Raw genomic sequence first — 26,140 nt, 5'->3', positions numbered from 1 at the left:
CAGACCCGAGGGAGAGGAGGAGAAAGTTGACTCCCTTTCTGTTATCCTGTTCTTTCCCATGCTTCATAAAAGTCACAATAGTTGGCTCCAGTCTTTCCATGGCCTTTCCATGCAGCAGGGAGGCAGCCCTTTTCACTATCAATAAATAGCCATTCTATGCTCCTTTCCAGATTGGCTTCAAAATTTCTTGATAATCCAATCTCTTCTTCCCTTGTGAATTGAATACCAATTTTCCAGACCTCCTTCTGAGGAGGTCTGAATGTCAAGTCCCCACAACTTTTCCTCCAAGCTCTGCAGCTCTGGAAACACCATCTTTCAACATTAGAGTTCCCATTCCTAGGAAAAAGGGTTTGCTTTCTGCAGTTTATAATCTCAGGATTATTGCTCTGTTCCTCCTTGCTCTTTCAACCTTCTAACATTTGCATAACCAGTTCCTGGCATTAAATGTCCTATCTTTAGAAAAGTTAATGTGTTCTCTTTCCTTGAACAGGCACTGATTGTCACTTCATGCTCATAAATAGTTCTCTGGAAAAGGTGAGTCTTTGGAGGTATTTAAACAGAAACCCACCTTATGCCTTGCTGCATGTCTTACTTTGTTTCTTTGTTTGGCAGCATTTTACTCTATTTTTTTAAATATATATTTTATTTTTATATTCCCCATACAATTGCAACCCCCTTATTTTGACCCCAATCCCTTCTATCCGCCCCCCCCCCATAGACTGTCTGGTTCATAGTTGTTTGTTGATTTTGATTTTCACTTTCTTATAGTTATTCTTATTCCTTGTCCCTTATTTAAGTTTTCTAGATTCCTGCTATGAGTGAGACCATCCGGTATTTTTCTTTTTCTTTCTGGCTTATTACGCTGAGCATGATCCCTTCCAGCACCATCCATGTTGCTGCAAATTGCATGTGTTTATCTTTTTTGAATGCTGAGTAATATTCCATAGTGTATATGTACCACATCTTCTTGATCCAGTCATCTATTTTTGGGCATTTGGGTTGTTTCCAAAGCTTAGCTATTGTAAACAGTGCTGCTATTAACATAGGGGTGCAGGTGCTCTTTGGAATTGATGTTTCTGTGTCCTTTGGGTAAATACCTAGGAGTGGAATTACTGGATCATATGGAAGCTCTATGTTTAGCAGGTCAAGAAATCTCCACACAGTTTTCCATAGTGGTTGGACCAGTTTGCACTCCCACAAACAGTGCAGGAGAGTTCCTTTTTCTCCACAACCTCCTCAACATTTGTTGTTGCTAGTTTTTTAAATATGTGCCATTCTCACTGGTGTAAGATGGTATCTCATGGTAGTTTTGATTTGCATTTCCCTGATTACAAGTGATGTTGAACATTTTTTCATATGCCTGTTGGCCATTTGCATTTCCTCTTCAGAGAATTTTCTTTTTAGTTCTTCTGCCCATTTTTTGACTGGATTATTTTCTTTGTTGTTGTTGAGTCTCATCAGCTCTTTGTAGATTTTTGTGATCAGTCCTTTATCATTAGTGTTGTGTGCAAAAATGTTCTTCCAGTCGGTGGGGTTTCTCTTTGTTTTTGTTACTATCTCTTTTGCTGTGCAGAAGTTCTTTAATTTGATGTAGTCCCAGCTGTTTATCTTTGCCTTCACTATCACTGTTTTGGGTGATGTGTCTGTAAAGATGTCTTTGATGTGAATATCACGTAGTGTTTCGCCTATATTTCCTTCTATGTATTTTATGGTTTCAGGTCTTATGTCTAGTTCTTTAATCCATTTTGAGTTGGTTTTTGTGTATGGTGTGAGGTAGTAGTCAAGCTTCATTCTTTTGCATGTAGCAACCTGGTTTTCCTAGCACCATTTATTGAACAAACTTTCTTTGCTCCAATGCATAGTCTTTGCTCCTTTGTCAAAGATTAGTTGACCATAAATCTGTGGGTTTATTTCTGGATTTTCTATTCGATTCCATTGGTCTGTGTGTCTGTTCTTGTTCCAATACCAGGCAGTTTTGATGATTATGGCTTTGTAGTATAGTTTGAAGTCTGGGAGTGTGATGCCTCCATTCCCTTCTCTTTTTTTTTTCAGGAGAGCTTTGGCTATTCGGGGTTTTTGGTGGTTCCATATGAATTTCATCAATAATTTTCTATTTCTTTGAAGAATGTCATTGAAATTTTGATTGGAATAGCATTGAATCTGTATATTGCTTTTGGTAGGATGGCCATTTTAATAATGTTTATTCTTCCAATCCATGAGCAGGGGATGTCTTTCCATTTCTTTGTGTCTTCTTCTATTTCTTTTAACAGTGTTTTATAGTTTTCTTTGTATAGGTCCTTTACCTCTTTTGTTAGATTTATTCCCAAGTATTTGATTTTTTTTTTGTTTTGATAATAAAAGGGATGGTTTTTTTGATTTCTTCTTCTTCAGATTTATTGTTTGTGTATAGGAAGGCCACTGACTTTTGCGTGTTGATTTTGTATCCTACCACTTTACTGAACTGATTGATGAGGTGAATTAGTTTTTCTGTGGAGTTTTTGGGGTTCTCTATGTATATTATCATATCATCTGCAAATAGTGAAGTTTGACTTCTTCTTTTCCTATTTGGATTCCTTGTATGTCTTTCTCTTGTCTTATTGCTCTGGCTAGGACTTCCAGTATTATATTGAAAAGCAGTGGTGAGAGTGGACATCCTTGTCTTGTTCCAGATCTTAATGGAAATGCTTTCGGCTTTTCACCATTGAGAATGATAGTGGCTTTTGTCTTGTCATATATGGCCTTTATGATGTTGAGGTATGTTCCTTGTATCCCAAGAATTTCAAGGGCTTTTATCATGAACGGGTGTTGCACTTTGTTGAAAGTTTTCTCAGCATCTATTGATATTATATGGTTTTTATATTTCTTTTTGTTGATGTGTTGGATAATGTTGATTGATTTTCTGATGTTGAACCACCCTTGTGTCCCTGGAATGAATCCTACCTGGTCGTGGTGAATTATCTTATGGATACAGTGTTGGATCCTGATAGCTAAAATTTTATTGAGGATCTTTGCATCAGTGTTCATTAGGGAGATTGGCCTGTAGTTTTCTTTTTTTGTGTTGTCCTTGTTTGGTTTTGGTATTAGTGTAATGTTGGCTTCATAGAACGTGTTTGGTATTATCCCTTCCTTCTCAATTTTTTGGAAGAGTTTGTGAAGGATAGGCACTAATTCGTCTCTGAATGTTTGGTAGAATTCATTTGTAAATCCATCAGGTCCTGGGCTTTTGTTTTTGGGGAGGTTTTTGATTACCATTTCAATTTCGCTGCTTGTAATTGGTCTGTTTAGGTGTTCTATTTCTTCTTTATCTAGCTTTGGGTGATTGTAGAGTTGTAGGAATTTGTCCATCTCCTCTAGATTGTTGAACTTGTTTCCATATAACTGTTCATAGTAGTTACTGATTATTGTTTTGATTTCTACTGTGCGTTGTGATTTCTCCTCTTTCATTTATGATCCTGTTTATTTGTGCTTTCTCCCTTTTTTCCTTTGTGACCCTGGCTAGGGTTTTGTCTATTTTATTTATTTTTTTGAAGAACCAGCTCTTGGTTTCATTGATCTTTTGGACTGTTTTTTTAGTTTCGATTTCATTTATTTCTGCTTTGGTTTTTATTATTTCTTTTCTCCTACTGGTTTGGGTTTTTTTTTTGTTGTTGTTCTTTTTCTAGATCTTTGAGCTTCGAGATTAGGTTGTTTCTTTGAGTTCTTTCTTGTTTCTTGATGTGAGCCTCTATTGCTATATATTTTCCTCTTATTACTGCTTTTGCTGCATCCCATACATTTAGGAAATTGGTGTCCTCCTTGTCATTCAATTCAAAGAATTTTTTAATTTCTTCTTTGATCTCCTTGTTAGTCCAGTGGTCTTCCAGTAGTGTGGGTTTCAATCTCCATGAGGTAGGAGAGTACCTTGCCTTCTTTTTATGGTTTATTTCTAGTTTGATGCCTTCATGGTCAGAAAAGATGGTTGGTATGATTTCAATCTTGGTGTATCTGTTGATGTTTGTCAGTATGTGATCGATCCTGGAGAATGATTCGTGTGTGCTTGAGAAAAATGTGTACTCAGATTTTTTTGGGGTTTTGTGTTCTATAGATGTCTATTAAGCCCAAGCGCTCTAGATCCTTATTTAGAGCTTTAGTATCTTTACTTATTTTTTGTCTCGTTGATCTATCCATTGTTGATAGTAGTGTGTTGAAGTCTCCCACTACGTATGTGTTTTCTCTGATGTCTGTTTTCAAAGATGACAATAGTTGTCTGATATATTTTCGTGCTCCTTCGTTTGGTGAGTATATGTTAATGAGTGTTATTTCTTCTTGAAGTATTGTCCCCTTGATCATAATGTAGTGACCATTGGGGTCTCTTTTTATCTTTTTGAGTTTGAAATCTGTTTTATCTGATATAAGTATAGCTGTTCCTGCTTTGTTTTTTGGTCCATTTGCTTGTAGGATTGTTTTCCATCCTTTAACTTCGAGTCTATTTTTATCTTTTGTAGCTAAATGTGTTTCCTGGAGACAGCAAAAAGTTGGGTTTTGTTTCTTAATCCAGCCTGCGATTCTGTGTCTTTTTATTGAAGAGTTTAGTCCATTTGCATTTAGAGTTAATATTGATATGTTAGCATCTGTATTTGTCATTGTGTTTGTCTTTCCTTTGATTTTATTTATTTATTATTTTTATTTTTATTTTTTTTGGCTTTCTTTCATTGTTATTCGTCCCCCTGAGGTTCTGGCTTTAGGACTCCTTGTAGTATTTTTTGGAGTGGGGGTTTAGTCGTAATGAAATTCCAGAGTTTCTGTTTGTCTGGGAAGGTCCTTATTCTTTCTTCATAGAGGATGGAGAGCTTTGCGGGATAGAGTATTCTTGGTTGGCATTTGTTTTTTTGGAGTCTGTTGACTATGTCCCTGCACTCTCTCCTTGCCCATCATGTTTCTTCGGAGAAGCCTAATATCAGTCTGATTGGTTTTCCTTTGAATGTTATCTGTTTCTTCCCTCTTGTCAGCTTCATTATTTTTTTCCTCATCTTGGATTCTTGGGAGCTTTACTATTATGTGTCTTGCTGTATTTTTCCTTTCGTCATGGAAGTTTGGTGTTCTTCTTGCTTCTTTATATCAATGTTCAGCTCCTTCTTCACGCTTGGGAAGTTCTCTTCAATTATTTCCTTGAATATTTTCTCTGTTCCTACATCTCTCTCATCTCCTTCTGGGATTCCTATAACTCTTATATTTCCTTTCCTCATGGAGTCAGATGGTTCCCGAAGTCTTTCTTCAGTCTTTTTCCTTCGTACTTCTCTCTCCTTTTCTGTTTTGGTTCTTTTTATTTCTGTGTCTTCAAGAGTACTTATTCGTTCTTCCATTTCATCTATTCTGCTTTCATTGCTTTCCCAGAGTTCTTTAGCACCTCCATTAATTTTTTGATCTACATTTCTTTTACTTCCTTCTTTAGGGACTCAATTTCATTCTTCTGATCATTGATTATTTTCCCCTTATCATTGTTTTCCTTTATGACTTCCGTCAGTTTTTTAATCATGGCAATTTTAAACTCTCTCTGGAAGGCTCAGAAGTTCTTCCAAGTTACTGTCATTCGAATCAGGTGGGTGGTTTTATTTCTGTGGTGTGCTTTTTTCCTGAGGCGTTGCTGGGTTGCATGTGGTTTTTCTACTCCCTACTGCTGTTTTTTAATTTTCCGTATTCCTGGGACACTGTGTTGCTGGTACTGGCCGGCATCTTGGGCGAACTTCCCAGCTCACCTCTGGCTCCTCTGGAAGCCTTATGTCAGTTTCAAGCAGTCTTTACTGAAGAAAGGTCCCTGTTCTAAAATGCAAATGCAGAGAAGTGCTCCCCTGAGCGCCCAGTCTGCCCCAACAGTGGGTGCCCGCTCCTCTCTGGGCTGGACTGCAGGCCAGAAGGCGCCTGGCGTGGGCGAACTTCCCAGCTCACCTCTGGCTCCTCCAGGAGCCTTGTGCTGGTTTCAAGCAGTCTTTATTGAAGAAAGGTCCCTGTTCTAAAATGCTGATGTGGGGACGTACTCCCCTGCACGCCCATTCTGCCCCGGGGATCCATTTTACTCTATTGACAACTTTTTTTTTTCCTTTAAACCTGATATGATGTTGACTTCTGTAATGTTATATTCTTGTGGATCACCCATCTCTCTGGCCACTCTTTCTCAGTCTCTTTAAAGGCTCTTTTTCTTTTATCCTCATATTTCGTAGAACCCTGATAGAGACAGTTTTATTTGTTCAATCTTTTTTGAACCTTTTTTCCTGGAGCCCCATGTCCATTCCCATAGCTTCTGTTACTCTCTGCCTTCTGCTGGTGCATAGAGGTTCATGTCTTCAGTCCAAGCATTCTTCTCAGTTGTAGACCTATTTCTCCAACTGCCCTCTGGGCGTTTCTATTTGAATGTCCCTGTAGCTAGCATTAAATACCCTATATTGTCACAGAGAGGCAGAAAACCTTCTGTAGAAAACTTTCTGTAGCTAGGAAGCCTTCCTGATTGTCATTAAACACAAGCATCTCAAGCTAAGTTCATCATCAACTGTTTCTCCCACTACCCCTTCTCTCCTCTGTGTTCCTAGTGTTGTGGCTTTCTCCAGAGGTCTACCAGTTATAGACCTGGGTATCCTACTTCTCCTTTTACCATAGACAAATAAATCCAACAGATTATATTTCTTAGTTCAATTTATTTATTCTGTCATCTCTGTCACCAGTCTGTCCTGCCAAAATTTCTAACAATTTCTTATAGTTATTCAAGTTTCCAATTGTGTTATTTTAAAGTTCAGTTTCCATACAGGACAGTAATTACCCCTGTCCCCCCTTGACCCCCCATAATAATCGAATCAGAATCTTCTAATAAAATTCCTTTAGTTCCAATTCACCTTCTAGAATTAAAGTACAAACTACCAACATAGATTATCATACCCCTTATGATCCTGTAGTGGGATGTGTTCAGGTAAGGACTCTATTTTTTTTTTTTAAGCCAGGAAAGTTGCCATTTAAAGACTTTCAGTTTTAATATGTCTAGGGATATTAAGAGACCCAAGAAACATATTAGTAAAATTCAATATGTGGACCTTTCATTATAAAATTTCTTTTTAGAGTATGAGGATAAAATCAACTATAAGTTGGTAATTATATGATGTTAAGGATCTTTAACACATTTTATTTGGTTTGGTAATGGTATTGTGAATACATTAAAGTAAAAGGCCTTATCTGTCAGCCATATGTGGTGAGGTGTTGATAGTGAAATATCATAGTATTGGGATCTACTTTAAGAGGGTCCATCAAAAGGAAAAAAATTGTGTGTGTGTGTGTTTGTGTGTCTGTGGGATTAGGTAATGATGAAATAATAGCAATGGCAAAGTGTTTACATTAGTTGAAAGTGATTGTTAGGTACCTCATGATGCAGAAGCCTGAGCTTTCTCTCAGCAGATTCACCCCTACATGTCAGCAGGCAATCCTGCAGAAAAATATCAGGGAGGCTAAACTCAGTCCAACCACCACTTTCTAATTAATAGCCTTATTCATTGTCTATTCTGGCTTGGAACAAGGATTAAAGTTGAAATCTCTAAGACTAAACACTTGACAAGATTTGTACTTGAAAAACCTGTGGGCTTGGGTGAAAGGCAAGTCATTTATTATCTTCATAATAGGTATTGAAAGCTTAGGAGTCATTAAAATTCACTACAAAGATAGGAGAGTGTGACTGAAGATGAAGACTCGTCCCTGAGAGGAAGCTCGGGCTTCTGCATCATGAGCCTTTAACCTTATCCCATTCAGAACCTCAGCAACAACTACAGCCATCCTGTCTTGGAAGGCAGTTCCTTACCTCTAAAGCACTTCTAACCACCTCCTACAACCTGCTTAATTCTACTTGGGTATATAAAATCCTGACTTTAACCCAAGAAGGTTGGACATTTTTTGAAATTCATCTGCCTGGAAGGGGTAACTTTGTTCAATTCAGAAAAAGATAACAAATATTGTATGATAGCCCTAAAGCTAAAGGCTTGCCTGTTTGCCAAGAACTTATAAAAATGTTTGAAGTTTAAACAATGCAAAATTATGGCCTCAAACACACAAAGAAAACTCAAAACTGAAATGAATAACTTTAATTAAATGTCTTCCAAAGAAAACAGCTTATCACTTACTGAAGCATGATATATACACATTAAAATGTAAATGGTATGTGGCTGCACCTTAATATGCTTAGCATTGAAGGGTGGACTATTTAAAAGTAAGAGAGCTCAGGGGCTTTAAAAGATTAGAAAATGGTCCTGTAGTACCCACAGCATTAGAAGGTCCCACTTTTCTGGAACCAGTGTAAACCACATCGAGAATCCCTCAGGCTTAAAGTGAGCATTGCTCTCCATTCTGGGGTTTTGTCATCTGTTATTCAATTTTGCCCTGGTTTCATGTCTTTCCCTTTCAGGGTTTCCATTTCCTTCTCAAAGAAGTAGACTAGGTTCAGAAGGAAGTCTAGATCCTGGGAACAGGAAGAAGAATCCTTTCAGGTCAGAGTTCAACTCACTGTCCAGTCAGTGGAGGCAACTTGGAGCGTAAGGCTTTTCACCCTCTCAGAAGTAGTCATGAAGCCAATCTCCTCATACCTCCTAATCTCCACCCCACCTCCACCCCACCAGAGACTCAAAGAAGCCCATTCAGCTCTGAGTTTCTAATGTAAACAAACTGTCTAAGTTGAATTTCTGCATTGGGACTCTAGTCAGGAGCTTTTATACCAGGACCTGCAACTAGGTCCCAAAGTGATTTAGTCTGGTTTCATTAGTCATCCAAAAGAGCAGCTAATTTGTGGGTCATGGAGAAAAGAAAGAGTAAAGTAGCAATGTGAAAACAGCTTGTTCCTTTTTAATGCCTCATTTAACAAATAAATTGTAACCAAACACCTACTCTGTACCAGGATCCTTCTTGCTTATATCTCCTGGCCTTTCCCAAAGCATCAAATCTCTCCTTTTGTTTTTATTTATTTATTTATTTATTTATTTATTTATTTATTTATTTATTTATTTATTTAATAAAGAATCATTTATTTATTTATATAAGCACTGGGTACAGTCAGAAGCGCAGGAGGGTGAGAGAATTCACTGGAGCCAGAGCATGGAACAGAACAGGCAGACTGACGAAATACACTGCTGAGGGGAGGAGTGGGCGAGGCAGGAGAGGTCTGTCGTGCTGTGTGGGACTCAACTGCTGAGCCACCAGGGGAGGCCCCTCTCCTTTTGTTTTTAAGCCAAGTATTTGCTTTAATACATCAATTCCTATTGTCTACTTATTCCAAGAACAATGGGAAAAAATGAAGCTTCCTGAAATATCTGGAAGATATTTCAAAAATATCTGAATAGACCTTGTATGGAATTCACATTTGGGGAGTCTCCATTTCTTGGAGATTATGGGAGCAAGATGGGCCTTAATGGGCTTTAGACTCTTGCAGAGTATTTGTGCAACTCCTGTGATGCCAGTTATTAGCAGTGGGATCACTTACATTCCTTAATTTTTTTCAGTTTTAATTTCATCTTTGAAAGTTTGGTGACAATGATAATATTAACTACCCGGAACTACCTGTTATATGTGTATGAATTGGTGGCCTAGTGTAAATTCTTAGCAATTAACCTGTCCCTCAACCTCCAGTATGATCTTCACTGACTATTCACATTATGCTGCAAAAGTACTCTTAGCTGAAAAAAACCAGACTGATTTTAGTACCAAGATCTATCCTATAGCAAATATGTAAATTCACTTTCATATGTACTCCAACAGGAATGAAAAGTGAACAGGAATAAGGAAGATGGTATTATAGTCACTAATGAGGACGGATTGGGGTGATACATATTAATTTACCAGATACTTGCTTTTTATGAAACAAATATATGACCAGGAATGCTACAAAACTGAGTGTTATGTCCCTTGACTTCTGGTGTTTGTCCTGTGGTTTCTTCTTGACTTGGGATTAGTTGTTGCATCCTCAATGATGTATGCACTTGGCCTTGTGGGTGAATTTTTTTTACTCTTAGAAAGATGCATATCCTCTAGTGAGTAACTACATCATCATGATCAAAAAGCACATCAGGAAGTTCCCTATTTATAACCTTTTCTTAAGGGTGTTTTGATCATACACATGCATCAAAAATCTTGAGGATGTTACTTATATATGTGGAAGGAGCTATTCATGTAACTTAGGCTATGTTGCAAATGTCTTCTCTGCTAACTTACATATCTGGGTCAGGATGTGTGTAGTATAGCATAACTTCTGTGAAGGGTGACTAGTGTGTGGTGAATTCATATCATCCAGTTAGAAAGAACTCTCTAAGTACCCACCTTATAACCATCTATTATTTAAATAAGCTTTGTCTTTGAAAATAAAACAACTGACAAAGCTTGGACACTTCAGTTGCTTGATGAACCAGAAAAATAGCTTCCATTTACTAAATGTGTTCTAACTGCAATTTTATCATTTATTTGATATTCATTATGTCATTTGATTCTCAAGACAACTCCATCAAGTAGGCACCATTTATGTCCATTTATAAAAGTGGCTCAGAGTCTCTGACTTGCCCAAGGTGACTCAGCTGATAAGAAGCATGGTCAGAATCCAAACCAGTCCATCTGACTCCAAAGAGCACACTTTTGAATACTGTTAACTGGACCCTTGCACTGTTTTCCAATCAGAGAACTTTTGTTATTCAGCACTTGTTCTTTCATCGCAGGCAATTAAGAAATATTTGTTTAATGAATTAATGCAGTAGTAAAAAAATAATGATCTGGGTTATGAATAACCAAAACAATAGAGCAATCTCTTCTTCAATACCTCTCGGCTCTATTTCCTTTTTTCCCCAACTCTACTTTCAGCACTAGCCTAAGCCATCAATCATTTTATTTATTTATTTATTTATTTATTTACTTTTATACAAGAGCTGGGGGTACAGGCCAGCGTGGGAGGGTGAGAGGATTCACCAGACACAGAGCAGGGAGCAGAACAGGCAGATGACTGAAATACACCGCTAAGGGGAGCAGCGGACAAGACAGGAGAGGTCTGCCATGCCATGTGCGAATCTCCCTGGCCAACCGGGAATCGAACCCGCGTTGCAGAGGCTGCAGACAGTTTCACAGTGCTGCACTCAACCTGCTGCGCCATTGGAGAGGCCCACCAATCATTTCATCTGTGCTTCTTCAACCACTTGCTGCCTCCACTTTATTCTTACAGCAGCAACCAGAGAGCGCTGAAATGCAAAATCTTTCCCTGTCACACTAATAAAAAAATCTTCAATGGTTTTGCATTGCTTCTAGAATTGATACCCAAATCCTTACCACTGGATAGAAAGCCCTGCCAGCCTCATCTCTTAGTATGTCCCTCTGCCGTCAGACACTTGGATGCCTTCTTGTTCTCACGGTGCTGCTTCCCACCAAAGAATTCACCCACAGTTTCCTCTGTTGGAATTGCCCTTTCTTTTCCCCTTCATGCCCTGGAATTCTCTCCCACCTTTTAGATCCTAGGTAAACTATACTTATTCGGGAAAGAGCACCCAGATCCCTCAGTGTATATTAAATCCTTCCAAAATTACTCCCCCACCCTTTATGAAACCTTGAACTTCTCATTTTTAACACTGATCACTAATACAAGATTATACTCATTTATTTTCTGCCCCCCTCATTTAAATGTAAATTCCACAGGGTAGGAACTATATTCATATTTTACTCAGTTTTTTTTTTTTAAGAACATCAGTGTCTCTCCCATAGTAATCACTCAATAGCTATTTGATTTAAATATTGGTGTGAATGTGTGAAAATAATGAAGATATTGTGAGGTTGGGTTTTCTTATGTTCTCATTCTCTATCCTTACGGTTATTATCTACATTTTTGGAGCAAGTGTTTTACTCAGTGCACTGTGCTGCTTAGGAAGGGTTTTTATACTTTTAACACTTGCATTGCCCGGGGCCCACCTCTAGGGAAGCACATGGAGGTGGGATTTCAGCAAGCAAAGCACATATGTGTTGGGAAGTGGCAGTCTTGGAATAGCAGGGTCACAATGTCTGGGTCACTGACCACCTGCAGACTGCCTTTGTTCTGTTCTCATTACCACCTTCCATTTTCCTTCAAGTGGGAGAAAAGGGAAGTAGAGTACAGACTGCCTGCTGACCTGGGTGCTGCAGAAAGCCACTGATTAGAGCTGGAGATGAAGCCCTTTTTCTCAGTTTCATCTTCTTGAACCTAATACTGGCTGTGTTTCAAGCTGAGGTACCACACTCCTGCTGGGAAGCTGTTTGCTACCTTGTGCTATGAAAATGATGACATTTCCTCCTTCATGTGAGAGAGGTGATCAGCTGTTTAAGAGCTCAGAGGAAAAAAAAATGTTTTTATTAGGTGTATGCCTTTCACCTTCTGACCAATGGAAGAAGGGTTAAGAATGAAAGCATAAAGGCGCGCGCGCGCCCGCGTGTGTGTGTGTGTGTGTGTGTGTGTGTGTGTGTGTGTGTGTGTGTGTGGTGAGCAATGTTAATCTGTGGTTTCCTATTTCCAAAGCATCTGTCACTGTGGGCAAATTCAATTTCATGAAATTGAAATGGTGGGTGCAGTGCTGGTTTGTGAAGGTTCCAATGGCCTCAAGCCCTGGAGTCTTTCATATACTTTGTCTCTGAACCAGCTGTTTCTATTTGTAAAACTAGAATCTAGAGAGGCAGAGTATACACTTCCTCCTCAGCCACATTGTTAAAAGTGTGATTTCTTACCAAAAAAGGACAGAGAAAAGAATAAATCTTTCTCTACTGGGGCACAGCATGCTTACTTTCTGAGACCATTCAGCATTCATGCTAGGAAAAAGAAAGAATTGAGCATGCAGTTACCTTTCTAAGGGAAAAAATGAAAGATATGAAGATAGATATTTCTATGCAAACTTTGCTCATTCCATCTCCCTATATTATTAGCATTCTCAAGCAGTATAAGTTTTTATTTATTTATTTTAAAAGCTTCACTTACGATTTGAATTTAGAAGTGTTACAATGTTAGGTGTTACCTGGGTTTGAAAGTTTTGGGATCAAATTGTGAAATTTATAACCTAAATATATCTCATTCTGATTTTGTGAGTGACCAAACTGGATTGTATTACTCACATTTGGAAAGCCAAACTCTGGACCACAAAATTGTTTCCATAAAGGAAGCATTTTATTAGTAAGTAGCACCACGTGGGGAAGACAACAGTCAGCACTCAGAAAAGGCTGCCTCCTGTGTGTCAAGTTAAGGAAGATTATATAGGATAGAAACTAATGTGGGAACATGTAGGAGTGGGGAGTTTCTTCATTTTCAGGTTGGGAAGGTGCAGTGGCTGTCCGGGGGTAGTTGATCCCAGATTATTGATAATATTTCTAGAATGGTTGCTCTATTCTTTGTTATCAATTAAGATGACCCTTGTTGTTTGTCAGGCACAGATGCTATCAGCATCCTTGGAAGGAACAAAAATAGCTTATTAAAGCATCAGGCAGTCCACTATCATAGCTCTGACAAATGGGTTCTAAAGCAGGGCTTCCATTCCTGATTCAGGTCAACCACAAGTTCAAGAACACTAGACAAATTATCAGAAATTACCAGTGGCTTATCAAAATAAATAGCATTTATCTTTCTAGATTGCCAGTGCTTGTTCTTAATACATGGTAAATTTGGACTAGAGCACAGAATTCTGGATCTCCCAGATCACATCTGTCTTGTTCTCTATTGAATTTTTATTATAAAGTATGGTGCTTCAGTTATAATGAGTCCTCAAGAAAATATTTTAATGGAGTAACCGTTCTTTCAACATCATCATCAACACTATCTTCCCGAGCACCTGATTTTTGCAGGGAGCTCAGCAAAGTCGTTTCTCCATCTCTACTTCGTCATAGACAGCAATGCCCATCAGCCTGTAGATTAGCACCCTCCCCAGTCCCTGAGTCTGTGTCAGAAGACTTTGGCACATGATTCTTCCTTATCAGTGGGTGGATTCTGGAGTACCTCTTTTTGCTATAAGTGCAGCATCTGCAATACCCGAATAAAACCTCAGAGTGAGATGCTTGTATGCTTAGACCTCCCAGCCTCATTCCTGTGCTTGGAGTATATCCATCTTCTCCTGACTGGCAGGGGTTTTGCTTCAACAATGATCAACCAGAGGACAGTCTGACTACAAGTTCCTCTACCTGGTGCCTTCTATTTTGCTTCATGCACAGACTGGACCCTTCTACTATGCTGCATGCACAGACTGGCTTGGATAAATTAATAATAACTGATTATGTGCTTGGCATAATTCTAAATGTGTTGCCTTTTTTAGAATTTCATCTTAATCACCACCCTATGAAGAGAATACTATTGTTATACTCATTTTATTTTATTTTTTAAGATTTATTTATTTATTTATACAAGCACTGGGTACAGTCAGAATCATGGGAGGGTGAGAGAATTCACCAGAGCCAGAGCGGGGAACAGAACAGGCAGACCTACAAAATACACTGCTGAGGGGAGCAGCGGGCACAGCAGGAGAGGTCTGTTGCCCCATGTGGGATCCTCCCCTGGTGGCCAGGGATCGAACCGGTGCTGCAGAGGCTGTGGGCAGCTTCACAGCCCAGCGCTCAACCGCTGCGCCACCAGGGGAGGCCCTATACTCATTTTAAAGATAAGGAGATTGAGTACAGAAAGTCAGAGAAAATTTCTCTGAGGTTAAACAGCAGCATGATTCAATTTAGGTCATCTGATTCCAGAGGCCATATCCCTAAGTAGCATGGCCTAACTAGTATCCCTTTATGCAAGGAGAATGTGCAGCCATTACATTAAACCATTGCAGCTGCTGGATATTCTGTTTTGTTGGGAGGCCCTGTGAACATGCTGTAAAATGGCTGGGAACGACCTCTCCCTTCTTTAGCAGACAAGAGAGCAAAACTACCTGCATAGACTTGAAGTGTGTGAAACAAGGATGCAGAATCTGTGCCTGTGGGTAAAGTCATCTTTTCACTCCCTACTGGTAACCAAAGAAGATTTAAATAACTGGCACCCAGCCTTTGTGCCTCCACAGTGCATTCTTTACAAAGGAAGGACATTGCCCCCCCTCTGCACATAGATAGCATCAATATATCTTTAGGTCAGAGCAACTGAGAACAAACCCCCCCCCCCCCCCCCCCCCCGTGAAGAATAATTACAGTTTTAATGTAAATGACTCATTGTTCCTTCCTATTTAAAATAAACTCAAACTTCTGTTTGTGGAAACAGTTCTCACACAGTAAAATCTATTGGACTGCTTCCTGGGTTAGAAACATCACTTTGATTATCTAATAAACTAATTATCTAATTGTCATTGACTTATTTCCATTACAATGGTGTCATTAGCTTAATGTCATTACAACCTAGAATTTTGAATATCAGCTCTTCCCTTTGGGCATGGTCAGGGAGATTCTTGGCCATCTCTAGCAACCTGCTATGCAGCTAAGCTCTGTGATGCCATTCCTCCTGTTTCTAAACTCTATTGCTCCTAACTAGTTCCACAATTGAGGGTAGAGCAGAGGCTAGAGAAGCTATTAAGAGAAACGAAATAAGGCTTTTGGTCCCAATTTTGTTAGAGAGACCTTGCGTGTAACAATAGATAATGCCTGATTTGAGGTAGGTTACATAAGATACCAGTTAAGAGGAACAGGCAAAGTCACAGAGAAGTTCAAAGAAGGAAAAATCACTGAGATTGCTCACAAAGGAGGTGGAACTTGAGTTGAATCTTGAAGGAAAAATTGGGTCAATAATATGATGAAGAGATACTGTGAACACCATGTATCCAACAACCAGCCTAAAATCAACCAAGGCTGTCGGCAGAAATGACTGATAATCAGCAAAGTTCAAACTCTAAAACTCTTGCTAGGTTGGTGTTGATTAAATGTGAAAGTGAAATTCTTTCCTGAATATATCTTTTCTGAACATGCACACACAAAAAAAAAACTTTCCTCTTATGTTTAAAACTAAGAATAGTGAAGTTTTTAAGTTCTTCTAGCAACTCTGACTCATACATGTACAGGAAGAGGATGACCAGATGAGTTCTTGCTATGTCCAAGAAACTGAAATAGAATCCCAAATATAGGATACTGTTGGGACCAAGACAGACTGCCGCAGGATGTGCCTTAGTGGCATGTGATTAAGAGACAGAAGATCCAGAACGTTGTTTTACTTATCTATCTCCCCCAAACTGGGAAAAATCTGATGGTTTGGGAAGTGGGTGATAGCTTTATAACCTTACCCCATGTCTGTTTTTGGTCCGTATGTAGATGAACCCTGCAAATTAAATTTTCTTTAAATTTAAATTTTTTCCCTCTTAAACTTAGTGCACCCTTTCTAGAGATAATATAACTTTACCCACATGATCACGGGCTCTCTGGACATAAAATTGAAATTTGTCATTTCTCTTGTTAATCTCTCTGGTGACAATTATTTTCCAGTCCACAACTATAAGGGTAGAAGGAGATTATCTCCCTCCCTGACATTATCTAGGGGTAAAAGTGTATGTTCATATGTTCATATGGGGAAGATAGGTGAGTTGACTTCTTTAGAGCAGAAGGGTTGCATGTGCAGGAAAGTACTCAAATCCAAGAGACTAGATTTGAATTCAGTCTTCAACCTTTGTTAAGACTTTCAGATATATCACTTAAACACTCAGTCTTAGGCTGTTACACCTGCTATAATAAAATACAATAAACCAGGTGGTTTATAAATACCAGAAATTTATTGCTTATGGTTCTGAAGGCTAGGGAGTCCAGTGTTAAGGTGTAGGTATAATCAGTGTCAGGGAACCCACTTCCTAGGTGTTGTCTTTTCTGCTACACTTTCACATGCCAGAGGGACTAAGGAGCTCTGTGGGATCTCTTTTATAGCAGCACTAATCCCATTCATGAGGACTCCACTCTCATGACCCAAGCAACTCTCAAAGACTCCTCCCCTGAATACCATTACCTTGGACATTAGGTTGCAATATGATTTTGGGAGAACATCAACATTCAGTATATCCTTCATAGGGTCCCAGTTTATTTTACTGTGAGGAAGTGCAGTGGTTGAATACCGATTGGGCTTTGCTACCGGCTGCCTGAGTTCAAATAGCCAACTCTGCAATGTCTTAATGGCAAAATCTTTTTTTTTTTTTAAAGATTTTTCTTTTTTTTTCCTTTTTAAAATATTTATTTATTTATTTATACAAGTACTGGGTACAGTCAGAAGCGCGGAAGGTGAGAGAATTCACCAGAGCCAGAGCGGGGAGCAGAGCAGGCAGAAGGACCGAAGCACACTGCTGAGGGGAGCAGCGGGTGGCAGGAGAGGTCTGCGTGCCATGCGGGACCCTCCTCCGGTGGCTGGGGAGCAACCGGGGTTCGAACCGGCACTGCAGGGGCTGCGGGCAGCCTCGCAACCCAGCGCTCAACTGCTGCGCCACCAGGGAGGCCCAATGGCAAAATCTTGAGGAATATTTTTAAACCTCTTAGGGCTCCCATTTTCTCATCTGTAAAATGGGGTAAATAATAATGCATAATATTATTACGGGAATCAATGGCTTAATTTAAAAATTGAAATAATGCCTAGCATAAACTGCTCAACAGGTGTTAGTTATTATTAAAAGCTGCCAAATGGAGATAATGGCAATTACCTCTTTTTTAAAGATTTATTTATTTATTTATTTATTTATTTATTTATTTATTTATTTATTTATACAAGAACCGGGGTATAGGCCAGATGTGTGGGAGGGTGAGAGGATTCACCAGACAGAGTGGGGAGCAGAACAGGCAGACTGACAAAATACACTGCTGAGGGGTGCAGCGGGCATGACAGGAGAGGTCTGCAGAGTTTGGACATATGCATGTATCCATGAGACCACCACCAAGTCAAGGTGATAAGCATATCCATCTCCTCCAAAAGTTTCCTCATGCTTCTCTCCCCCTTTCTTATGTGATAAATATACTTAACATGAGATCAACCCTCACAGTAAATTTTTAAGTGCACAATATGCTTCTGATAATTATAGGCACTGTTGTATCTTAGATCTGAACTTATTCGTCTTGCAAAACTGAAACTTTACATCCATTGAACAATACTTTCTTTTTTCTCCCTGCTCCCAGCCCCTGGCAGCCACCATTCTACATTCTGCCAGCCACAATTCTGCATTCTGCCACATATAGGCAAAATTGTGCAGAATTTGTTCTTCTACTGGCTTATATCACGTAAGTATTAAGTCCTAAAGGTTTGTGTATGCTGTCACACATGTTAGGATTTATTTAATTTGTGAGGTGAATAATATTCAATTATATGTATATCCCACATTTTCTTTATTTATTACTGATGGACACTTGAGTTGTTTCCATATTATGGCTGTTGTGAATATACTGCAATGAATATGGGAGTTCAGAAATCAAAGAAGACATAAAAATGGCCAACTGGCATATGAAAAGGTGCTTTACATCACTAATAATCAAAGAAATGAAGCCAAAACCTTGAGTATTGGGACACAAACTCAAGCCTTTATAATCTGAAAATGACTACCATATGCAGAGGGCAGGGAGAGACTATGGATGAGGTACATCACTTCAGATTGGTGGGTGGTGGCTTTATTTAGCAGGGGGCTGACTCATGAAGTTTTACCATCGGCAGCCACAAGAAAAGAGTTTCAACACATCCAAATCTTAAAGAATTTATATAGAGGCTTTAACTATGATTAGTCATGTGTGCTGTGCAGATAGCCTCAACAACACGTCACATTTTTTTCCCCCCAAATTTTCAAAATTGAAACAGCTCTGGGAAAGCACATTCCCAGGATAAGGAAACCAGAGGCCTCTGGTTTCTGGGTACAGGTTGCAGGTCAAACAGGTGGTCTCATTCTTTTCATTGTCTTTCCTAACAATGAGGCAACAACCTCATACTCTTTAGGATGGATTTTCTGAAAGCTACAAAATATAAGTGTCCATAAGGATGTAGAAAAAACAGCTTTTGTATACTGCTGGTGGGAATGTAAAATGATACACCCTCAATGAAAAATAGTATGGAGGTTCCTTAAAAACTTAAAAATAGCACTACCATATGATTCAACAGCCCCACTTCTAGGTATATAGCCAAAGGAATTGAAATAGGAATTGTCTCTTTCCCCTCATTTCCCTTAGATTTCATATGTATCATCCACAGATGCTCATTATGGTTGTGCATATGCAACATTTGTACAGAAAAGATCACTACATTTTATCTACTCTTCAGAACACTTTAGTCATTTTGCTTGGAAAACATGATCTTTGCTCCCCAAATTAATGATCATTAGCAGGCAAGGGACCCCAGGCAATTGGTGATATTATGCTAGATGCCTGGAAGGATGATAGATTATTCTGGTTCCTAAAACCCCCAGAAGCTTTTCCTCTACAACTTTCCTCCAAGAAGAGTTTCCAATATTTGTGCTCTATAATTTTTAATTGATGTATCCAATTTTGGAACTTGATGGGCTCTGGAATTGGATCTCTAATATCTAAATTACATCTCTGCTACTTAGCTGTGTGACTGTCTTCAACTCAGTTAAATTCTTTGTGCCTCAAAGCTCTCATGTGTAAAATGGGAACAAAAATAATGCTTGCCTTCTGGGATCATTGTGAAGATAACAAGAATTATTCTCAAGTATTTAGAATAGTACTTGGTACATAAGAAGCCCTAGATATTTGTTAGCTATAATTAAATCTGACATTGTTTCCTTAAACATCTTTTTCTCAGGGAGGGAATATTGTCCTTTTCCTGGATAAAACTGTGTCAGATTCCAATAAAATTCAGTCTCTTTAAGTTTCAAATCAATTGATACCTGCCATATTTAACATTAGTCAAGACTGAGATTAAAAGATCCCATTTTAACATCGTATTATTTTTTAAAAAACCATTACTGGGAGCAAGAAAGTTCACAGAACTCTGTTTTCTTCACATCATCTCATGCTGCTAGAGATTCAGCACCATGAAGAAAAATGTCCGGCAATCTCTATTTTGAAGAATACTGGAGAAGAATCACCTATATCGAAGCAATTAGTAGTAAAAGAAGAGCTGGGTCAAATCTCAGTCAGAAGATGGCAGAAGTCCCAAGTCTTAAACTGGCGGCTCAGTATTAGTCTATTTTCTTTGTTTTTTATTTCATTAAATCACTGGTAAAGGATGCCAATATTCAGCCCTAGGGACATGGTTAAAAGCTTTCTAGATTGATAGCTACAAGATCTTGAGTTGAATAACATTCTGAGGTTTAATAGTGGTTTTCTGAATACAAGTAATACTTAATGCTTTTAATTTAGCTACAAGAATAATCATGAGTATGGATTTATATGAATGCAAGTTGGACATTTGTGGTAGGATTCATGATGGTCCAATAAGGGAATGGCTAAGAATCCTTTTGCATTCACAATAATCATCATCATCATCATCATCATCATCGTCATCATCTTCATCTTCCTCCCTTTGCCCTTTTGAAATCCATATCCACTACTTGTTAAGTAGTTCTTTTATCACCAGAAAAAAATTATAGTATTGTGTAGTGATGAATGTTAATTAGACTTATTGGGGTACTCATCTTACAATGTATAAAAACATTGAATCATTGTATTGTGCACCTGCAATTATTATGGGATATGTCCAATACACTAAATGTGCCACTTAGAAAGAAATTAACCTAAGTATGGGCCTCCCTGGTGGTGCAGCGGTTGAGCGCTGGGCTGCGAAGCTGCCCGCAGCCTTTGCAGTGCTGGTTCTATCCCCGGCCACTGGCGAGGATCCCACATGGCGCGCAGACCTCTCCTGTTGCCCGCTGCTCCCCTCAGCAATGTATTTCATCAGTCTGCCTGTTCTCTTCCCCGCTCTGGCTCTGGTGAATTCTCTCACCCTCCCGTGCTTCTGATGGTACCCAGTGCTTGTATAAATAAATAAATCTTAAAAAAAAAAAAAGAAATTAACCTAAGTAAAAAATACTTGGCATTGCTGAGGCAAGAGTAAATAGGTGCTTTTATATAATCCAGGTGGAAGTGTAATTGTTAGTCTTTTTAAAGAATAATTCGATAAAAGAAAATGCTATCAATTTCCTCTTAAGGTAAGGGTCCATTCCTGGTGATCAAAAACCAAAAACTCAGAAATCAGGTTTTATTTAACAGATGAAGAACCTTTTTGCTTGAATAGCAATGGTGAAGGATGAACTTGTGTTCACAAGCACATTTTTCCCGAGCTTGAGGGAGAGATTTCTTTAATTTGGCAGACTGTTGGAAAAAACCATGCAAAGATATTTGTTCAAAGGCAATTTTGTAAGTGAAGGCATTTTAATGTTTAACAATAAAGGACTTACTAAATTATCATATATGAAAGTTATGGGAACTTTATGAAATCCTTTAAAATTAGGAAATAAGCCTATATTTGTCAAAACAAAAAATGTTCAAGGAGGCATATGTACAGTGGGATATATGGAATTAAATCTTTTTTTTTGTATATTTATGTATAATATGTATTGGTCAGGAAAAACTGCTATCTTCAGAGTGGTTTTTTCTGAGTAGTGGAATTTTGAATGATTTCCCCCTTTTCAATGCCTGTTTCTTCAAATATTAATTATGAACATTTAAAAAGAAGTAACTAGAAGAGTTTTTCTGTGATCTAAAAGCAAGATATATAGTAAAGGAGAAAACTATACACCCGCCCAAATTTAAATACATCAGAGTATAAGAGAAAAATATAGCTTAGTACTAATGGAAAAAAAACAGAAATGGAATCTTCTTGTCATGAATGTTATTGATCATCTGTTAATTGTATGGTTTATGAAGCAGAGAAGATACCTAAGATACCTAAGATAAGAACGGTAGGAAAAGGAGCTTGTTTAAAAATAAGGACACAGTAAAGTATATTTTGATTGGAGAATTTAATAACATTTTCTATATTCTGAATAATGCCTATACCTAATTATACATCTACTAATATCAATATATTTTGAATTACATGTTACTACTTTTTGATTGAATTGGGGAAAATTGGTCTTTTATTTTTGCATGTGGTCCTTCTGCAATAGAAGATATCAGTAATGTACAATGAACATGAGACATAATAATTTCAGTTCATTTGAGTTAAACTCTCCAGAATGAACTTTATACCAAAATCTTAAATTTGCACTGCAAATGAATATATATATATATATATACATATATATGTATATATATCCCTCTGTAAGGAAAATATTTCTTTTTTTTTTTTTTAAACGATTTTTATTTATTTATTTATTTATTTATAAAAGCACTGGGTACAGTCAGAAGCGCGGGAGGGTGAGAGAATTCACCAGAGCCAGAGCGGGGAGCAGAACAGGCAGAAGGACCGAAGTACACTGCTGAGGGGAGCAGCGGGCGGCAGGAGAGGTCTGCGCGCCATGTGGGACCCTCCTCCAGTGGCCGGGGAGTAGCCGGGGATCGAACCAGCCCTGCAGAGGCCGCGGCAGCTTCGCAACCCAGCGCGCAACCGCTGCACCACCGGGGAGACCCTGTAAGGAAAATATTTCTAAGGAAACTTTATGAAAATGGAAAAGTTCCAGATATAATTTCTTATAGTTGAGGAAGAAAATGACATTCTCATTAATAACAAATGGTATAGTTTCATGCCAAATGAAACAAGTGTTTGTTGTTGCTATTCAGGATGGAGACCAGCAGTAAAAATAGGCGCCCTAATGCCATTATGCATGCCAAAGAGAGAAACATGTTCACATTATCTCTTAGCTGTAAACCATGAATGGGAGAAAGTGTTTGTGGGAATAAATGGAAAATCATTAGTGCATCTCTTTTAGGAGGGCAAGGGAAAAAGCTAATGCATTAAGGTCAAACTGGCTTCTCATAATATGCTTATCAAACTTATCACGTGGCCCTGCAACCCTCTCATATTCTGTCTTTTTCTTTCCATTATCTGAAGTCTCAGCTTGTAAGAGAGAACAGTATGTCATACCTAAATTCTGTGTTTGAAAAAACTGAACCCACACAGAGCCATTACAATATTGAAGAACAAAGTTGGAGGGCTGATATTACCTGACTCCAAGTCTTATTCTAAAATTATAGTAATTAAGGCAGCGTGATATTAGCAAAAGAATAGACAAATAGATCAATGGAAGAGAATAGAGAGACCAGAAATAGCCCCCCATATATATAAGTCAACTGATCTTTGACAAAGGAGCAAAGACAATATAATAGAGAACAGAAAGTCTCTTTAACAAGTGGTACTAGAACAACCGGACAGTAACATGCAAATTTATACACAGACCTTACGCCACTACAAAGTGAATTCAGAATGGATCCTATACCTAAGTGCAAAAGGATAACTCTCCTTGAAGATAACATAGGAGAAAACCCAGGTGACCTTGCAACATCAAAGTCAGTATTCCTACAGAAATAATTGATAAGCTGGACTTCATTAAAGTTAAAAATGTCTGTCTGCAAAAGGCAATGCCAAGAGAATTAGAAGACAAGTTACAGACTGGGAGAAAATATTTGCAAAACACATCTGATGAAGGACTATTGTCTAAAATATACAAAGAACTCTTTAAAGTCAAAAAATAAAAAAATAACTCAATTAAAAAATGGGCCAAAGACCTTAACAGCTACCTCACCAAGAAAGATACACAGATTATATATAAACATATGAGAAGGTGGCCTGATGCTAGTTTTGAAAATAAAGTTTTACTGGAACACAGCCATTTTTTTTTTTTAAACATATGGTCTAGTGTGCCTTTTTTCTACAATGGCAGAGTAGTATGACAGAAACAATTAGGTGTGAACTATTTTCAGATGGTGATTTCCAGTCACTAATCTAGAAGGAGATGAGGGCAAGAACAGTTAAGAATACATTGAAATAAAAAATGAAAGAGAGCATGTATTTATCTTTTTAATTCACAATAAACAGCTTAAAATTCAAAGTTTCTTGTTTTCAAGAATGCATATTTTCTCACATTTTCAATGTCCTGGACTTAATGTGAATGTTACAATGGCTGTCAAAATGAACTTGTCATACACCAGATAGAATAGGTGTGCCAAGGTTGTTGCTGCCTATATTTGTACAAATTTAACACTCTATAGAAAATCTTTCACCTTTGCCATTTTATTGAAGTCACTTATGTGGCTAGTTGTATGCACTATTCAGTTGTAAGAAAGATGAGTTTATTTCATGATATCAAAAACAAACAGCCTATGAAAATATGAATATGTCCTAGGGAAAAAGCTGTATACTTGCATAAAGTGAATTTATAAGGATAATAATGCAAATGCTGCAGGCTACAAATGGCAAATGTGATCCAGCTTCTATTAAGTGAGATTTGTATGCTTGTTTTTCTTTTCTAGTAAGGGAATAAAAGTCAGTACTTTTTGTAATATTTTAAGGACATAGAAATTCAGTCTTGCTTACATGAGACATTTACACCTGCTTTACCAACTAGCCATGCAGGTGAGATAAAATGGATACTTCATCTCAATTTACACTGTCACAATGTTGGTTTATCCCTTGCATATAACTGCTCAGATCACTGAAAGACTAGAGCAGGAAATAAATGAGAAGTATACTTGTTTCTTTATATACATTTCTACTTAGTCATCTATTTCTCTACAACAAATCTTACCATTTTTCTGGAAGGATATACAGTAAAATCTGATCAGATTTCTCCAAGTTTGGAAATTGCCAGAAACTTTCCACTTTTTCTTATACTTCTAGTTATTTTCTGATTAAAAAAATGGTGTGTATTATTAAGTGGAATAAAAGGAATATAAAAGGAATAAAAATTTTCATTAAAAATAAAAGGCAAATGGCAAATTGAAATTTTTTGTAGCAGATATAACAAATAATTATTATCCTTCCATATCACATATTACAAATTCACCACAAAACATGACTCTCCAGTATAAACATAGTCAAAACTCATGGAGACGAAATTCATAAAATAATTAAAAAAAAGTTAAGGTAGGGCCTCCCTGGTGGCGCAGGCGGTTGAACACTGCACTGTGAAGCTGTCCACAGCCTCTGCAGTGCGAGTTTGATCCCCGCCGGCTAGCAAGAATCCCACATGGTGAAGTAGACCTCTTCTGTCTCACCCGCTGCTCCCCTCAGCAGTGTATTTCTTCAGTCTGCCTGTTCCATTCTCCTGTCTGTCTCCAGTGAATGCTCTCACCCTCCTGCGCATCTGGTCTGTACCCCGGTTCTTGTATAAAAATAAATAAATTAAAAAAATTAAAAAAAAATGTTAAGGTTTCTGGCTATCAAAGTAATGCAATAAAATGAGATTCTAATTTTTCCCTGTCAACGTAGGAAATTATTTTTTAAAGCTAAACAATTCAGTGCAGAGTATTTGCAAATGTTTGGGCAAAACTTCCATTTGTTTTGACTCATGTTTACACATGGAAGAATTTCAGCTAGACTAACACTTCTGGTATCTCTCTTCCCAAAGCTCTCACTCTCCCCTGCCTTTTCTGGGAAAAGGAGTTGGTTTTCTCCATAAAAGGAGGAGGTACCATGTTTCCCACCTCCCACTTAATGAGAGAGTTGCTGAGTTAGCAGGTGAAGCTATATAACACACGAGGCAGGAAATACACTTGGAGAAGACTGGCTTGCTTGCTTCTCTGCTTTGGATTTGCACCAGGGACTTGGGGTCCACAAAGGTGACAAGAAAACAGACACGTGGGGAGGCTGACAATGGCGGCTGTTATCTTGAGTTGTACTTTGATTTTGCTCCTTTTGTCTCAGACTTGCCTGGCCCCTTTCAATCCCTTCCTATGGTTCCCTGCCATAAGGTGTCTTAAACTTGTAGCAATCTTTTGGGCCTCAACAGCCCCGCAGCCCTAATTTGGCTGGGTATTTGCCCACAGGGGGGATAGATAACTTTGGGTATTTTATTGGGAAATTATTATCACTTCTCTTCTCTCTCTATTCACACTAATTCTGTTAAAGTTCTTTTACATAAAGAGTTGCTTTGTCTATGTGCCAGCTAATGGTCAGACCCCTTTAGAGTGTGCCCATTTGAGGGCCCTGGGGTACGCTTCAGTCTGCCAGCTGTTTCTTCTCAGGTACAGAAGACCTCACTTGATATTAGTTCCACATACTAATGTGACATGTATCAAAAAAAGCTTGTTCTAGACATTTGGGAAAAAGACAATCTGAACT

At 38.3% G+C, this 26,140-nt stretch overlaps 1 protein-coding gene and 1 non-coding gene across 3 annotated transcripts in view; one reads left to right on the top strand and one right to left on the bottom strand.

Annotated features, from left to right (window-relative positions):
• PDE4B (phosphodiesterase 4B) overlaps positions 1-26,140 on the top strand; it is a 582,343-nt gene that overhangs the window by 15,456 nt on the left and 540,747 nt on the right. Inside the window, exon 2 of one of the 2 annotated variants that reach the window (XM_054691792.1) lies at positions 18,094-18,195. The exons of the other annotated variant lie outside the window; for it this stretch is intronic. Within the exon in view, the coding sequence (XP_054547767.1) occupies positions 18,094-18,195 (102 nt within the window). The remainder of the gene's footprint in view (positions 1-18,093; positions 18,196-26,140) is intronic. 2 annotated transcript variants of the gene reach the window in all.
• On the bottom strand, positions 24,416-24,544 carry LOC119237352 (small nucleolar RNA SNORA20). The gene has a single exon (XR_005123289.1). It is a non-coding gene; the product is annotated as a small nucleolar RNA SNORA20 (small nucleolar RNA).

This window comes from Talpa occidentalis, unplaced genomic scaffold (assembly GCF_014898055.3).
Source record: "Talpa occidentalis isolate TD23 unplaced genomic scaffold, MPIMG_talOcc4v2.1 talOcc4.9, whole genome shotgun sequence".
Taxonomy (NCBI): domain Eukaryota; kingdom Metazoa; phylum Chordata; class Mammalia; order Eulipotyphla; family Talpidae; genus Talpa; species Talpa occidentalis.
The sequence above is the reverse complement of the archived record's forward strand: the minus strand, read 5'-3'. Positions and strand labels throughout refer to the sequence as shown.